Here is a 19,189-nt window from a genome sequence, read left to right on the forward strand (position 1 = left end):
AAGGCTACTGCACACGCCACCCACTCCAATACACCAAGCAAAGCAAGCTGGGATGTGCCAGCAGCACTGAGAGCTATAGGGTCATTTTGTTGCTTTATTGCATTTTCTACTCTGTCCAGTCCCCTATCTGTAAGGCATCTCTGAATAAAGAGACGTGCAAGATTGATGTAATCCCTTCGAGACAGACCAGGCTAGGAAACCAAAGTTATGAATGCCAACACTACTTTTATTTTAAGGTTCCAGTAACAGAATCTTGCAAGTCTGAATGTGCCTCTCCCCTCCCTCCCTCTATCTTCAAGAGAACTAGGGAGGGTGAAGCCTGAGCCGCTTTCTCAAATTACACTTCTGCCTCGGACTCAAATTCCTTTTATCTGACTGTTGACTTGGTTGTGGTTCTTTCTCCTGTTCATCAAGGTTACTCTTACAGCCCATTACACGCACATGGCCAGATCATTCTACAAAGAGATGCCTGTTTTTCATATATGGCCTATAGATCTCCTAAATAAATAAACAAATAAACAATACCTGCATGTATGGGGAAAGCTCTGCCTCTGCTGTTCTTATCTCCAACAGAAGGGTGAGTCCTCCAATGAGTCCTCCATGGCACTTTAGATCTTCCCTGAGAGGCTCAACTGACCCATTTCTAACCATTTCCTGCCTTTTCATTTAAAAAAAACACAAAGGTACCATTCCATACATGAGCATGTGATTAAAACAGTGTTTTGGATCTCTTCATTATGTTTCTATAGTTCTTGATACTGCTGGTTTGGCAGCCATCCATAATATGGAAAGTCCCCATATCTATGATTCTTAGAATTCCCAGCCAATCTAGCCAGCCATGGGCATATAGACACACAAACACAAACATGCTGGATAGGAATTACAGAGGTTGCTATCCTAATATATCTAGAAGACTCCTGGTAGTGAAAAGTGCATAAAGAGGTGAATGAGTGTACATCAGCATAAGTGTGTGACATGTGTACTGATGTTTGTGAACAGGGGTGTCTGCAGATTTGGTGCTATCCTTTGATGCCATGCAACCTCCATAGAGCTTTGGGGATGAAGCAATGTAACACCTGAGGTAGGTTCAACTCTGCCTCAGACTTAGACACAGATGCAGATTTTTCAGAGTTTTAGGGCACTTTGTGAAATCTTAGAACATTCAGTTAATCTGGTAACACAGTTACACAGTGCACGGTTGATTGTTCTAACAGTGCAGGTAGTCTAAACTAGCCGATATTTGCCTGTCTGCACAATGCCACCCAAAATGTATCAAGATGTATTCTGTTCCATCTTCTCCCACCAATTGTCACTTTCCATCCTCCAGCCCATCATGGTTGCTGAAAAGGTGGCTTGAGGGCTCCCCACTACTGAGGCAATATTGATTGTGTCCCATACTCCTATTATCTTGCATGTCACATGATAGCAGATTTTATCACCTTGCATTACAAAGATGTTGTTCCTTCATAAGAATAAACTACTGTTACTGTATATGTACTGGCAAGAATGAAATACTTCAGTACAGGTAATACTTTTATAGAAAGTGCTAATGCAAGGACCAAATAATTTAAACAGCAAGCAATACCAAATAGCAAACAATCAACATGCCACTTAATGAAATTTTAGTGTTTTGCAGATTAAGACAAGTATACAAGTGGTGCATTGCTTTCCCCTCCTCTTCCCAAATCGTGCATCCAGCATATGTGAATTTTCAGTGTTGTGATGCATGAAGGATTATCAAGCATGAAAGCCAACAAATTATACTCTGCAACTGGCTGCTGAGATTTTATTTCATATTTTTAGTACCTTGAAGGAAGTGATTTCTGTGTAACTGCCAATTGTATTTTATAATCAGAGTGTATCATTCGAAAGATGAAAAAGGCTCTGGTTATAATATTCAAGAAAAAATAGATAATCTTAGCTTGACAGTCGCCTGGAAAAAGCTCCTGGAACGATGACTGAATGATATTCATTGCTCTTTTTAAATGGGAAAAAAAAACTACTTTATCTGAAGTGGCTGTGGTTCATCACATTTCAATATATTTTCGACAAGGCTCATACACTCCAAAGAATTCTTCTCCAAAGCAATCAGAGCTTTGATTACAGTCTGCATTTATCAACTTTTAGCAACTCAGCTCAAGAGAGAAAGAAAGCCAGTAGAAACCTCATGATGGAATGACTTCCTCCCACACATGGTCTTCTCCTACTTTCACTGGGCTGAAGAGATCAAGAGACATTTTAAGTCCATTTTCAAAAATGAAAGTCTGGAGCCCACCAGCATGACCCTTACATTTGGAGAAGCAAACAGCTTGTTCAGACTAGAAATACAAATCCTGCAGAGATCTGAACTGGAAAAAAAACCCTGGGTTTTACAAAGTATCCTTTTTCAAAAGCCAATTATTGACGTGTGTATAACTTATAAGAATAATATGACCTGATGGATTCCGTATCTTTCCGTTTCACATTTAGAGGTGTTCCTTATTTACTCTGAGATGGTTTCTATTCTGCTGCTGAATAAAACCTAAAGCCATAATTGTAAAGGGGGAGTGTGAGAAATATTCTTGTTCTGTATAACAACTCTGTCGCTAACTTATTTATTTATTTATTTATTTTTAATCCTGCCTTTCTTATTTTTATAAATAACTCAAGGCGGCGACCATACCTAATAATATAATAATAAATATAAAAATAACTTGGATTGATCAAATAAAATTTAAATGAAATAAAAATTGATTAAATAAAAATTGATCAAATGAAACTTGGATTCATCAAATAAATAAACAGATAGCCATCTTGAACATGAAATGATTATTGGGTAAAAGGGTTATGCTCCCATACTCCCAAAAGGTTTGGTATCAGAGACCTTCCTTCCTATCCTTATTGCTCCATATTCCTTTGAACTCTACCAAGATATGAACTTAAAACTCCTGCAGTCCTGCCAAAGTTGATTAGAAAGATTTCGGTCACTTTCCTCACTGCCAATCACCTTCAGTGTTTAATCTGTAACTAATCAATTGCTACATATCCAAAAAAGTGAGATTGTTGATTATTGCATCTGGCCTATCTAGTCCATCAAGATAAAATAAATCATCACTTAATGATGCTTAATTAAATCAGTACAAAATGATTACTTAATTAGCATTCAGTAATAATGTGCAGTCAGCTCACTTGTCTGTTCTTGCACTGTTAAAGTGGTTATCTGGTCAGCTGCTAGCAATAGAAAGCAACCTAGGCTTTTAATAAGACTGGTTCTGAGAGGCTTCTCCCTGCTCACTAAACATGGTTAGTTTCTTGATTTGTTGAAGAGCTCTGGGAAAAGAAATGACAAAAGAGATGCCTAGAACACCAGTGGAGGAAAGGAAAAAAAAGGAACTTGACCAAACTCAGATATAACCAAAGCGCTGAACCTATACCATAGCAGTATGGTATATACTGTACCAAACCATAGTATGCCTATGCCTATACCATAGCATACTATGGCATAGCAAAGCACTTATACTTCTCTTCTACTTCCTGCCTGGCTTTTATACTATTTTACCTGTAAGACAAATTTTTCTTTTTATAATTGTATTATTTGGTCTATGACCTTGAATTGAATAAACTAAACGAAAGCTGGCAGGTATTAACTGCCAGTAGTATATTACCTCTGTGCTCAGGGCCCTGCACTGCTTGCCAGTAGACTTCCGTGCAACCTGAAGTCCTTTGTCCTAGATGGCTTGGCACCTGGGTATTTTCAGAATTGCCTCCTCCAGGCAGAATTAAGACTCCATTTCAATATGCTCATCTCGGAGGAGTTTCTTGGTTAAACTCATTTTGGGGAGATTAGGGAGGGGTGCTAAAACGAAGACACAGTAATTCTTCATGATGGCACCAACATTACGGAATTGGACTGGCCCTCACAGTCCAGGCCTTCTGGAAAGCACTCAAGACTGAGCAATTCCAGAGTATCTTTGGTCATTGATGGTCACATTGTATGTATATTGGTTATTATGAATTGGAATATTAGTCGAGGTCACATATGATTATAGGACTATTAACTAGTGACTGATTTTATTGTAATCTCATTACAGTTGTTTATTTTTTGTGAACGTTTTATTGTTTATATTGTTACTATGAACATTTTATTATTTTATATTGGTTACTGTGGATGCTTTATTTTATTTATTCATTTATCACATTTGTATAGCCACCCATCTCGCATAGTGACATAGTTATATTAGTTACTATGGATATTTTAATTATTCATCTTGTAAATAAAGTGATTTACTCCCATATTCACCACTAAACCCAGGTCATGCTGTCTGTACTTATGCTTGAAACTGATAATTGTAGTTTACCATACTTGACCTGAATCCTACCAAATGAAACCTAGAGATGTGAGCAAGATGGAATCTACAATCACTTACTAAGCTTTTTTCTTTACTGTTTGTATCCAGGATATTTGTAACCTTATGTGCTGGAACATAACAGACAAGATTGGGTGGTGACAACAAAACTGTAACATCTTCTTCACTTTCTTTGTTTGCTTGTAGCTTATCAGTGGCAAGTAAGTAAATCATTCAGAGCATTCTCTAAATGGAAATGAGAAATTATATCAGGAAATGCTTATTTGCCAATAGGGCAAATGGAAGATTGAATACATTTTTTTCCCTAGAGAATTCCACAGTATTTTATTTAATTGTATAATGTGAATCTTTATCAAGAGGAATGGTGTTGCTTGATGAGGCTGGGAGAAAAAAAATCTGGGGGGTGGTGGTTCTTTGGATTATTTGACATATATGTAGCTATTTAAGAACATCTGATGCATGGAACTATAGGATTCTGTTTGTAGTTTTTATTTTTATTATGTTAATATCATAATTTTAAAACTGAATTTGCTCATATTTTATCTTTAAGAAATACTTTTCACTGAACATATATTTGCATTGTTCTTTGCTTAAATCTCAATGTATAGAATTAACATTACCTAACTTTGAATCAATTCCTATTTAATCCTGTTGTTGTGTGAAGAAGCATATGGCTGAAATAGCTTATGGCTGAAAATCAAAATGATACAAACTGTTGAGAAGGGCAAATGAGAGCAAAAGTGTTTGAATGCCAACTATGTGAGGACATGATTCTTCATTCATTCAAGAGACATTAGCTTTTCAGGCACTCATAATCTGTTTTTATTCACTGACTTAAGTGGGGAGGGAGTTTACTCATTAGAATTATGTCTGGTAGTATACATATCATTTCCTCCTTCAGTATTGCCTCACAACAACTTTTTGTCTTGCGAGATAGCAACTGGTCCAAAATCATCTAATGGGTTTCCATGGCAATCCATCAACTTAACCATGGACCTCTCCCATTCTAAAGCCAACTACTTAAGCATTTCACATCCTAGCTACCATTCCTATTCTCTACTCAACCAAATCACAATATAGATGAGTTGATTCATTCTGTGTGTATAGACCAGATTAGTACATGGAGATAATGACCCTGCTCTCCCCTCCATGTGTTGACATTAGCAATTTTCAAATAGCCAGACATCAACTCTCTCTTATGGTTAAGACCTTTGTTTTGTGACCTTTAATAGCTCCCTCATCCCATAACACTAGAATAACAATTGTTGATTTAACTCAATATGAAAAAATAGGCATATACTGTACATCATATTTTTACTGTATAAAATTATGAGTTTTTATGGCTGTAAAACAGAAATAACAGAGATTAAGAAAATGAAACCAAGAACAGAAATTCTACATTTTTCAGATTTTTTAGTAGGTTTCCACTCTTATACACCATCAGAAGCAAGTTAAAATCCTTATCCCACCTATACTGTACAGCTATACAGAGCCAGCAGCTAGTCTTCCAACACAGAGAAGTAAGGACTGTGGCCAGAAATAAGGAATAAACAATTCCCTTTCCCATCCATCATCTGTGTTCCAGAAACGTTGACTGTATCAACATAGAGAAGTATTTTGCAGAGCTCCTGAGAAATACATGTCTCAAGGAGGTATAGTAACATGGTTCTGGGATTCCGGGTCTATGTATTTATAAGTGAACTTTTAATTTACCATATCTAAAAGGTACCTGTAAAAGAAGAGAGGTTCAATCCAGGGACAAAAAAAGTCTCAACCTTACACACCCTTTGTACTGAAAAGGGGAGCGAAGTATGGTACTATAAATGCAACTGCATGTTGTGAAATCACCAGAGGGCCAAAGACATAATTATGGGCTGGTTGGTTATTATTCTGTTCTCCTAACCTCCTTAGCAAGAGCAAGCAACAACAAATATGAATGAAGAGCACAGGCCTCCGTATCTCACTAGGACTTGATGTGTCCTCAAAATGTAGGGAGAGAAGGAAGACAGGCAGTTAAACAGATGTCTCTGGAGATATCACAGGCTATTCAATGCAGTGCAGATGTGGGTTGTTTTTGTTGTTGTTGCTGTTGTTTGGTTACTTCTGCTCAGCTGAGCAATAGATACAACTGAGGCTCATACTGGGTGAAATGTTCTCCCCAGAATTTAATGATCAGATAGAGTCTTTAGATTAATTTCAGAATTACGTTGATAATAAATTAAGTAAGACCTGTAAATAGGAGACACACACACACACACAGACACACACAGTATGTCTCTCTGTGTGTGTGTGTCTGTGTGTGTGCATTCATTCATTCTTCCTAGCATTTTTTCCCACAGGTGCATATATTATCATTATTATTTCTTACAAACTTTAGTCCCAAGGTGGGTTTTATATCCAGGTTAAGGAATAGATGACATGAGGAAAAAGGACAGGGAAAAAAGTGGCTATATATGCAGATGTACATTGCTGGCAAAAAGAACCATGTTTGTGCTTGCAAAAAGAGCATCAATAAAAAGGCCCATTTAAGATGTTATTGATACATAACTTGCCATTTGATACTGTGTCAATGAGTATCACCATAATATAGGTACCGGACATTAGTCAAGATTTCTCCATTTTTTTCTTCACGTGATTGAATTTCCCATTCTGCATTTTGCACAATCGGCATATTTTGATATAAAAGCTGGTAGTACAGTCTTGAATTTTCAGCAACATATTGTTTGTTTTACATTTATCAGTTGAGTTGAAATAAAACATATCTCCCACTGAAAATAATGCCAAAAATATTCCTAAAAATATTTGCCATTTGTCAAGGAAAAATATGCTGCAATTCTGGCAACACAGCTAAAATCTTTTTCCTGAATTCTCTAAAAGCTGAATACAATATAAAGAGATTTATGGGGGTGGGAGGGTGATTTTTTTTTTTTAATTGCAGCAAGTGTAGCATTCCACTGGGAGTTTTTTCTGAGCTAATGGGGCAACCCCCCAAATTGCCTGCTTAAAACATAATATGGATTTTTTTTTTCCATTTATAGCAGGATTGGAAGAAATATTTTTTACATGGGTTACTTTAAAAATGTATTACTTTGTTACTTTGTTTTGAATGTTTTACAGAGATGTTTCATTTTAATGCATTACTTCCCCAGATGCTTTTTTTGGCTTTGGTTAAACTCTCACAATGACATCAGGCTACTTTCTTGGATGAAGAAGCAGTTATACAATTGCAAATGTATACAAGTTGGCCCAAATACAGCCAAAATGGAACAATGACAAGCTCAACGATTTAGATGAGAGAGGTTGCAGGGCAGAGGGAAGATTATTCACACACACACACACAAACACATACAACTGAATTTCAATGATCTGTTACAGTTGAGAAACAGGACTGTTTCACTGCAGTGGCAGAATAAACAAAGTTTCCAGGCTGGGAGGGGCAGAGTTAATGGAAAAGACTTTCCTTGTCTCTTCTACTAGCTCTATGTTCCTCATATTTTAATAATAAGTTGGTTTTAACTTAAAAACAAGTAAATAAACAAATAGTCCCCTTAGACAATTGTGCCAAAAGACAGGATAATCAGAAATCCTTCCACCGGGGATGGGCAATCTGTGGCCCTCACAGTAATTGCAAGGGGCCCTAGGAGCAGTTCCTATCAGCAATCAAATCAGACTACTATCAAAAGCAGTGTGTTGTAATCTGCTGAGTAGGAGGAAAAAAGAAGGTGGGAAGGATGTCAGAATGGATGACCCCACTTTTTGAAGGGGTCAGATCCTGAACCCCATCGTGGATAAGATCCACCCACTTTTGATACTCTATTTCTTCTAATGAAAGGCAGCCTTCAACAAGATAAAATGTACACTCACCCTTCTCTGCTGTCATAGGGAAAATGGGTATGAGTTTGGGGCAATAATGAAACAACGCTAATCAAAAAGTTAATTACAAGCTACATTTTGTTTTAAAAAACTGAAAATTATTGAAAGGAACAGCAGGTTTGATACCTAGGCCCCAGTGACCACTATGTATGTAATGAATCCATACCCTACCTTAAATTTAAAAAATTTCTGTTGTTTATAATTAAAGCAAAAACCTAATAATGTGTACATAATGAAACAATAATAATTAGGTTTAAAATAGCAGATCAGCATAAAGCCAGTAGGTAAAATATCTCAGAGAATAAAAGAAGTTGGTGTCTGGTGCTGAAAAGGTATAAAAGTAGGCAGATAAGCATTTTCTTAGAGCATCTTTCCATAATTGGAGATCAGTGGCAATAAAAAAACTTTTTCTATCTGTCATATTTGTGACAGTAGATATGCTTAAATGAGGTCTTGAACATTGCCTTAGCTCAGACTCCATGAGATGAAATATAGAATTAAGTATGACATGATATGAAGAGCCAGTCTGGTGTAGTGGTTAAGGCACCAGACTAAAAACTGGGAGACAGAGAGTTCTATTCCCACCTTAGGCACAAAGCCAGCTGGGTGACTTTGGGCCAGTCACTTTCTCTCAGCCCTAGGAAGGAAGCAATGGCAAACCACTTCCAAAATCTTGCCAAGAAAACTGCAGGGAATAATCCAGGCAGTTGCCAGGAATCAACAATGAGTCAAAGGCGTGCATACATACACACACACACACACACACAATGATATTACATTAAGAGTCACTGATTTAATTCAGACATACAGTAGGTATACCAGATCTATTCTGGACATAACTAACATATGTTCTTCATACACAAGCTTTATCTGATAGTGTTTATACATATAGAACCATGTGGAACTCTAAATATGATGAGTGATAACATCTATTCTTCTTCTTCCTCCCCCCACCCCTTCATCACTTCAGCAGAAAAGTGGCTGCGGCATATAATCCATACAGAATTTGCTGATACTTACAAGCCACTGAACACCTATAGAAAGGTACAGATTTTGGTTCTAGCCTTGGCAGCTTCTCTTCTGCAGAAGCCAAGGCCAATGTCAATCTTGTTACCCTTATGATGGTCTTAATGTTGTAATATCAGTCTAAGCCGTTCTGGCATGTAACAAAAAAAATATGTGAAATGTATTTTTCCCTTCAGAGAATGAAAATAGGTTTTTAAAGCAGGCTGGCTACAGCTACACTAATATAATAAAGGACTGTGCTCTGTTATGCAAAGAAGATGGACTGCACAAGATAGAGAGATAATTGTAAGAAATATTTGGGCTCTACTCTATCTACTTTTAGTGGTGCATGTCAGTGCTGGTACTGTCTATTAAATAGTAATTTCCCTCATTTTACAACTTTCACTTCACTGGACTAGTAGGAAGTTTCTCCAGATACACTGAATGGCAGTGAGAAAGGAGATACAATATTGCCAAAAGGCTATTGCTTATATGCAGTAAAAGCTGGACAATTTCTGAATTATTCTCTAGAATATAGGCCATGGAGATGTTTATTCTGGAATATATTTGGCCTCACCATAGTTGTTCCAACTTTATCACAGAGCTAGTCACCCTGGAGTAAGAAACTTATATTAAAGATCGCAGATGATTATGCCTGGCATAATGAATGAAGATGTAACAATGAAATGGGAAATCATGCATAGATTATTTTTCCTTATGACTGAAACTGTTAGATAAAGATTTTATCAAGCTTTATTTTAAAGATATAGATGCATTATAAATTTCAATTTTCAGAATGTATTCATCTCAGTTAGCTAGTCCATTCTTAATGGACATTATACCAACAAAAGTTATGTTGCACAGTGCTAAATGTTACAGTAGAAAACATTTTACTTACCTTTGTTGTACATATTTGTTGGCACTTGGACATCACTCAGAGTGACATTCACAGGCAAATTATTGAAATGGTCATTTGGTTCAAGGATGAATTCCTTTCCCAGTTCTAAGAAGTTTCCATCTTCATCTTGTTCATTAATGAGAACAGCATTGAAATATTCATACTGAAACAGAAAACCAGTGATTATAATCTGTAAACTTCTCTCTTAAAACTCTTGGATAAAACCAAAAGGCCATCTAATCCAGCATGCACCCCAATTGGATGCACAGCAACAATTACATAAATTATTACTTACAAACAAACCATCACTGAACCTGGAAGTGGCAGTATGTACGACATGTTATTTATTTGTTTATGCAGTTTTGTACCACTCTGATCATAGACGACTCCAAAAAACTCACAGTTTGGAATACACATCATAAATATCAGCAATCTCAAACAATACAGTAGTAACCCTAACATAGTTGTAATAACACAATATAATAATCTATCTGCATATATTCAGAGCGTCACACTTAACCAATACGGTCTCCAAAGGCCTCCTAAAATAACCAGATCGTCATGAGTCTCTGCAACACCACATGGGAAGTGGCTGTTCTGAACTCTGGGAGAGGCTATTCAATATGAGGAGGCGCATCCACCGGGAATGCCCGCCCCTTGAACCCTCTCCTGTCACATTTCCCAATAAATGGGGACTCTTGGGAGTCACTATCTGTTTGTAGGCACTGGGGAGGTAGATTCTACATCAAACAGATGATCCCAAAGATTCTAGGCCCAAAGCCATACATGGCTTTATAGCCAATTTAAATTACACATAGAAATAAACTAGCAACCAGACAGCTCTTGGGGCATGATGTCACATGACAGTAGCATACAAGCAGCTGCATTCTGCATTTTGGGGTAGTTTTTAAGGGCAGCCCTAGTAGGGCAAATTACACTAATCCAGTTGGGAGGTAATAAAGAGGTAATCATACCGCCAGTGCCTCCCCCTCCAGGAAGGCCGTGATTGGCATACCAGCCAAACCTGGGCAAAGACCCCTGGGGCCATGACCTCCAGCTGCTCCTCAAACAAGGGTCACAACAAACATGGCTACCTATTTATTTCATGTTCTGTAAATTAAATGTGGTTGGAAAGACTTTTTTGAGTTATTAAGTTAATATCTCTACCATTGTTAACATCTCAATTAATGGTATTTGTGGTAAAAGTACAGGTCCCTTTAACAAAATATATCCACCAGATTTACTGTTGCAAAAAAGGATGGAACAAATACAGAGACATCCTAAATTATTAATGGCTGGACCAACTTCTCTGACAAAAGGTCTAGATTTTTTTGTTTAAAAACAAGACAAGTAATGAAAATCATGAGAGATGTATATAATTACATGTAGAGTAGAGAAAGTGTACAAAGAACATACTCAGGATCACCCAGTGAAGTTGAATGATCAAGATGGACAAAAGGAAGGGCTTCTTCACCAACGGCCTAGGTACACTATGAAATTTGCTACCACAAAATACAGTAGTCCCCACTTAACAACCCTAATTGGGACCGGAGTTTCTGTCACTAAGTGATGTGATCATTAGGTGAAATATTACGTGACTGCACTGCTTAGCAACAGCAGTTTTGATAGTCCCAGTTGCAGTTGTTAGGCCAGGACCTCATGCTTCTCCTGCCCTGCAGTGCACGTATCTGTTTCAACTCCCTCCAGCCACCTCTGCCTTTTTTGGCTGCCTTGCACTGTGCTGCCCTGCCGCCCTGCGCTTCATTGCCCCTGCCACCCACTGCTCCCACCGTCCTGCACTCTGCCACCCCTACCACCCTGTGCTTCACTACCCCTACTGCCCCTGCCTCCCCTGCCACCTACCACCCCCGCCGCCCTGCACTCTGCTGCCCCGCCACCCCTAGCTGACCTTCACTATATTCTTCCTCTCACTGCTGACTAGGCATGCCTGACCTGGCTGGCAAGGCCTTCAGAAGGCCTGAATTGATTCTTAGAGAATAGCCAGGAATATCAATAGCTACCAATCATCTAGATTAACAGGAAACACGTGTTTGAAACCAGCTGCTGGAGAACAATTGTGGGAGAAAGTTTTGCACACATATTTTCCTTTTGAGCTCCCCATGGTATTGAGTTGCTCTCAGAATGACTTAGCAAGGTTCTTTTTACATTCTTATGACATTTGAAGGAGAAAGATTTACAGATTATAGGATAGATTTAATTTTTCTTCAAACATTAAATAACAGATAAGCAAAAAGCAATTTAGATAATAATACTGATTATTTTTTAGCATGACCTAGGTCAAACAGAGAGTATATCAAGCTCCTGGAACAAGTGAAATCTTTGGTAACTAAGGATTTTAAACAGTAAAATAAAAACAGAAGAGAGAATATAGTCTTGAATATGTCATGTGTTTTGTTGTTACGGTACTGTTTTACCTTTACCTCAAACATTATGTTAAGTCATTTTTAATCATAGGTACCAAACTTCACCAAGATCTTCATATCATCTTTTATGTTTTTCTGATTTAGTCGCAAAACAAAGATCTAAACAAATTCTTCAGCAAACCAGTTGAATATTTTCCCTACCAGAATAACAACTGGCCCAATCATCTTTGCAAGACTCCACACAATAATTCATTATAGGTAGCAGTTAAATAATGATTATTTAACTGTTTGATGATAATTACACTGTCTTTAAATTTAGGAAGCCACTTATACTGCCAAACTAAATATTTCTCTACCCAATGGCATAAATCCTGAGTTTCAGGCAGAATATATCCTCCACCACACTCCTTTAAAAAAATCTTTAAAACCCTTAAAAAATATTGAATGCTACCTATAATGTATTAGACTTTTGGGCCATCTAATCCAATACTGATCCATAATGCTCCTCCAAGGGTCAGGCAAATGTTTTTCAGATCTTTTTGAAAATTCCTGGGACTGCACTGGAAGCTCCCAGCATAACCCCAACAGAGGGAGTTCATCTATTTCAGCATTCTATGCCAACCAGATGCCATCTGGGGAGCCCTAAGTTTCTCCTTACCAATATGTATTCAAAGCATTCTGCCCTTGATTCACGAAGGAGTATACTGTAATCAAGGCCACAGGCACTGACAGCTTGATCCTCTGTGAATTGTTTTGTTCCCTTCTACAATCAATTCTCAACCTATGAGGACACACTGAGCTCTCTTCTCAATTTCCCCTAGTACGTGTGACTGGAGATAAATTGTTCAAGAACTATTTCTAATGGAAATCACTTTCCTTTATCCTATCACAAATTTCTCTGAAGTTGGCATTGTAAATGCATATTTTTAAAGTTATCCCTTTAAAAACCTAACTATTACTGTTTGCATATCTTATTTCAGATACTATTCTGTGAAATTTAAATATGGGGCACATTCCTCTAATATACTTTGTTTTGTTCAAATTCGCGCTGTGAAATCTAGTGGCAGTGGAATGTCAAAATTCATTTCCAATAGAAGTCATGGTACAACTTTGTTACATCCCACTGAACCAAAGAACTTATTCTGTTAATAAATCTGGGTACAATATTTTGGATATAGTACATTGGTATAATCAGCTTCCATCTACATATCCCAATTCCTTCATTTTATTCACAGATGAGTGTTGCTTGATTTGCCCTTATTATATAGCAGCCCTTTGAAATCTAAACTGCATTTTGCTGTAAAGAGAACAAATTCCAGGAGTGGTCTGCATAATATTACTTGCACTCAAGTTAGTATTGATCCATTAGGATTTTTTCCTAGATAAAGCTTTCCTGTATTCTTCTACTATCATCGTATCTTTATTCCAACAGTCACACTGTAAATATTCAGATGCTGGGATGATAAGTCCTTCCAGCTTTCTAGGTAAGCCTTCTTTGTCAGACGGCAGATGCTGATGCAATCAGTGTAACTTTCAATACAGGCACTTTTGTATAAGCAGAACTCTATATAAGGAACTAGTACTGTAACACAGACATATATTATCATTTTCTTGATCTTCCTCTTCCCATTTTTCTTTAATACATACTGGTATATGTGCATATTGTACAGTCCCATACATGCTCTCTTTTTTGTCTACTGATATGCTGTGTGACATAGTTGCCTTTTAATCTTTCACACTCAAGGATACTCAGATGCAGGATATTTTTTTATTTGTTTCCCATTCTCCAATCCTTCACAAACCAGTTTGAAGTCAATCTTCAATCATCTTCAGTTCATCTGTCCTTAAAATGCTAAGAAGAGGCAGGGAAAACCATGACCAAACATTTATCCTTCCAACCAACCCATAGGAGACTGTCACAAAATGGAATTCAAACAGTATGCCTTCCCTGAGCTGCCACAGCTCCTGGAATAAACAAGTATGCATACCCTTTTGTCTCCACTCCTCAAAAAGAGAAAGAAAATAAATTGTTTGAACTACCATTTATGCTTTCAATACATATTGTCAAAGGATTTGCACAATTCATCAGTCTGGGAATAGACTCTTCTGAATTCCAGAGTGTTCCATTTCCCTCCAGACTATGACAAAACTTCTCAAGATCATACAGTTCAGGAAAAGTGATTTGGCAGTTTCAGAAAGTAAAGCCCCTCCAAACCAGAAATTATTCAAGGTGGCCTAGATATAACATCCCAGACAAGGCAGGTGTCTTTCAATAGTGGACCATCTCCAGAACTCTTAAAACACTTCTGGTTCAAACTATTTCTTCTGGAAACCCCCACCCCAGGAATGACATGATCCAGAGAGAAATAGAATATTCTGTAGTTCTCCAAAATGGTCCATTCTTGGTTCTGTTAATTTTGCATGTCTCTAATGGTGCATGCATTTGAATGCTATATATAAATGTGTGTGTGTGTGTGTGTGTGAGAGAGAGACAGACAGACAGACAGATGGGGGCAGGGAGAAAGACAGCGTGATCGTGTATACTGTAGTAATAAAATTTGTAAGGTCTTATCTTCTCTATTGGTTTTATAAACTTTGGTTTGCGTTTTTATCTTTGTCCACTGCCCAAAATTCCTCTGGTAAATGGGTAGCTATATAACTTAATTTAATAACTTAAATGCAGGCATGTGGGTCTCTGTGTAGCAGGTCTTGGGGAGGGGGGAATGTGACTCTGCTATGAAGGTGTCATTCCTTCTGTTTCTGTTTAAAATGCTCTGCTAGTTGTGATCCTATAAAGATGGCACAGTGTCATTTTTGCAACTATATGCTTTTCACAATAACTCAAAATATAATTGTAGGTTATAATGTACAGCCTTTATATATGCATGTTTGGGGAAGGGAGTAATGGGTCACATCAGCCCAAAGGCAAGCATTAAGTATCCAGAGCTTATATAAAAGGGGATAATAAAGCCAGGCAGGGTTTTTTTTCAGAGATCCTGAAATCATTAAGGAGGATTAAGATTGCAAAATTGACTAGAATGATTGAGAGGATTCACTAATTAACACTGCCTACTGTATCTAACCAGGGAAAACCAAACCTTTCTTGTCTCCTAGCGGTTTGTGAAACTGACCAAGGTCTTACACACACATTCTGCTTCCTCTGATGCCCACTAACCCATTTCAAGAAGGCGGGAACATACATCACCATCAACCTGCCCCCAGTTCACAGCAAAGGCAATTTCCACCAGACTTTTAATACACCGCACCAAAAGTAGCGTTTTTCAACTTTTGCCAATACAACAGGGTGTGTGGTTTGCCTGCTACTCCTCATTTCAAGGCAGCAGCATCATTTCAAGGCATCTCATCACTTGTTGAGATGGGCAGCTTTCCCTCTCATCACTAGTCATTGCCTCCATGGCTATTTTCTCCTAGGACCTGGAGGGATGGACCTCCACTTTGCTTTGTTTTTTTCCCCCTTTGTGAAACAGTAAACCTCTGATTTTTTTTTCCCACCAGAGAACTACTGAAAGGTTGGACTTCTTTAAAAAAACAACTTCACTGGTGGACCAATGAAATAGTGGGCTATTACCTAATGTTCTGCCAATTTTTTTTCTACCCCAAGTGACAAGAATAATGGTGAAACTGGAGTGAGAGAAAATGTGTTTGGGAAAGGGTCAGAGAAAATGAGAATCAAGACACAAAGTTTACTGAAAAGAGGTTCATGGAAAACATAAATGAAAAGGTGTTGATATAAAGTGAAATGGCTGCCTGATTTCAGACATTCAGCAGGAAAAAAAGTGTTTTTAAGAGGCTTGTGCTGTATAACTAAAGGCAGCAGCTGAATCTGCAATTTTTTTTCTGCATCAGAAGCACCTACCAAGGCTGTATTGAAAGGATTTGCCGGTGACGTCACTGTTGCCTGGGGGACGCCCGAGGGGGCTTCTTTCATGTCCCTGTTATTTTCTCACCAAAGTGGTGCCTATTCATCCACTTGCATTTGCGTGCTTTCGAACTGCTAGGTTAGCAGGATCTGGGACAAGTTGATGGGAGTTCACTCCATCATGCGGCTCGCACTCTTGGGTTTCGAACTACCGAGCTGCTGACCTTAATGATCCTCTGACTCAGCATCTTAACCACTGAGCCACAGCGGCCCCATATCTGCAATTATTATCATCATCATGCACTGCAGTTTATGACAATGGGGTTGGTCTTTCAGCAGATACGTCATCCCAGTGGCAAACACCTAAAATTCTGAACTTTGATGCAACTCTAGAGATACTGGGGTAGAGTGATGTTGTAACAAGGAAGAATTGATTATTCAGCTTCATAGAAACAAAAGTAGCAATATTCCTAGATGCAGCTTATACAGGTGGTCCCATGACCTTTCATGACCACTTGTTCAGCAACCATTTGAACTTCTGATAGCGCTGAATGAGGGGGCTTACAACTGGTCCTCGTACTTACATTGGATGCTCGTTCCCACAGTCACATAATCACAAGCCAGGCACTCAGCGCCCAGCTCACAATTACAATGTTACAGCATCCTGCGGTCATGTGATCACCATTTGTGACCTTCTTTACCAGCTTCCTACAAGTGAAGTCAATGGAGAAGCCAGCAGGAGGTTGCAAATGGCAACCACATGTTCTCGCTTAATATCCCATGGTGATTCACTTAACAACAGCAACCAGAAGTGCCAGAATTTCTGTTGCTAAGCAGTGCAGTCACATGACGTTGCTCTTTATGACTGCATTGCTTAGCGATGGAAATTCCAGTCCCAATTACCATAATTAAGTGAGGACTACCTGCATATGGTAAAAAGAAAGACAGGAAGGGAAGCTTTGTAGGATTGTCACTTGTTGAGATGGGCAGCTACAGAAGGGATGCCCACTGGAAGTTGTAACAGTTGAACAAAGCAGAAGCTTCTAGGGTTCAGATAGTTCACTGACTTAATGGGCAATCATTGGTTCAACTTCAGGATTATATGGAAAGCATAGCAGCCCAGCAGCCCAAGATAAAATTGCTCTATACGGAAGCAACCAGCAGCTGGAAGAGACGGGGCATGTCAGGTACAACATCCAATTGAAGATGAGCTGCTACCAAGATGGGGAACATCCACTCTGAAGGATTATGAGATCTCAGGATGGAAAATACCAGTTTTGAATCAAAGCTGGAAAACACAGGCATGGGTTGTATATGCAGTGGGCGGGGGGAGGAGGAGGAGGAGGAGGAGATTATCTCTTCCTGGACTCAGAAATCATTGAGTGGCCCATTCTAGTGACATAGTGACAGGCCAGGCAGACATGCAGATCTGCCCACAGTGTTTAAGCAAACCAATGTAATGGGGAACATACTGTAGGTCCTGAGCTAATGCAGGGATGGCATAAAGATCACACATGGAGGAGTCCATACACTTCATTTCCATCTCTCTCTCTTTCTTACTCTCTTTCTTGCTCATACACACACATACACCATCAATTACTATGAGAAAGGAGGACAGTAAATAAGCAGGAAAGGACAAGGTAGACTAAGGGAAGTTAATATACCAGAGCCTGTATTATATGTTTTTTTGAGAGGGTTTCAGGTGAAAAATCTGTCTGTTCCATTTTGGAAATAGCTTAATCAGTCTCGTCAGCCTGACCACAACCTGGGCTCACTAATACTTCTAGAATAATGCTGAAAAGGATGTCTCAGGGGATAGGGTATGGAAAGCTTTCTCTTTAAGCAGAAGGAAGTTTTCTGTAGAACATGTTGTGAACATCTGCAATTGATTTCCAGGGAAAAAATTGTGTGTGACAGTTGAAAGGTGGTAGAAGGAAAATTAAAAATAAAAATGGTTGAAAAACATGGAAAGCAAATCCATCCGGCACGCTGAAACCACATTTGAGATAATGCCCTGGGGGAAAGTGCTAAAGCTTTATTTGCTGACAACAGATACTCAAACCACTAAGCTCTGAGAGAAAATGACTTCAATTTAATCTTGTCAATAGAGGTCAACTTTTAATACAACCTTAACAAGGTGATTCCAAAGACAGCAGGATATGTCATGTCCAAAATGTATTAGGTTAATAAACATGTAAACCTAATATTTACATTAAGCAATCCTATTAGGATAACTTTTGGGGCTCACTATGACATGACCATGAGGTGAGATCAATTTATATACCTAGAAAGAATAACAATAAGAAAATCTGAGCATAAGATATAGTAACTGAAAAATAACAAAATAGCATTTATACAATGCATTCATATAGAATCCATTCAAAGAAATCCAGAAAGCAGTGTATCACAGAACCCTTGTTCATAATGCAGTATGTTATGCTACTAAACTGGGAAAAAATATTCCCATGTCATACAGCATACGGCTATGCAGTGCTGCAGAAATAACTTGGAAAGGGTGTTTCAAAGCATGTGAGAACCCAAATAGAGCAGCCGTCTGCAATTCTTTAAAGCAATTGTACCTTTTCTCAGAATCTCATGACTGCCCTTGGCACATGACCCCAGAAAAAGAGGTGGCTCCTTTAAAGAGTCATAGACCAGTTGCATGTTGGAATCTCTACATGCTCTGAAGGGACATTTTTTAATAAGATCGAGGAATTGCAAACCCCCAATAGAGAAGAGGTAGAGTAGTGGAAGTTGCTTGTAAAAGGCTCCTGCTTATAGAGATCATGGCATTAGGACTAGC

At 38.4% G+C, this 19,189-nt stretch overlaps 1 protein-coding gene across 1 annotated transcript in view; it reads right to left on the reverse strand.

Moving 5' to 3' along the window:
- LOC134489974 (voltage-dependent calcium channel subunit alpha-2/delta-3-like) overlaps positions 1–11,170 on the reverse strand; it is a 34,993-nt gene extending 23,823 nt beyond the window's left edge. Inside the window, exons 1-2 of the mRNA XM_063292851.1 lie at positions 11,138–11,170; positions 10,123–10,285 (exon numbers count right to left, since the gene is read on the reverse strand). Coding sequence (XP_063148921.1) covers positions 10,123–10,285; positions 11,138–11,170 — 196 coding nt within the window. The remainder of the gene's footprint in view (positions 1–10,122; positions 10,286–11,137) is intronic.
- Between the last annotated feature and the right edge of the window lie 8,019 nt (positions 11,171–19,189).

Source organism: Candoia aspera, chromosome 2, assembly GCF_035149785.1.
Source record: "Candoia aspera isolate rCanAsp1 chromosome 2, rCanAsp1.hap2, whole genome shotgun sequence".
NCBI classification, from domain to species: domain Eukaryota; kingdom Metazoa; phylum Chordata; class Lepidosauria; order Squamata; family Boidae; genus Candoia; species Candoia aspera.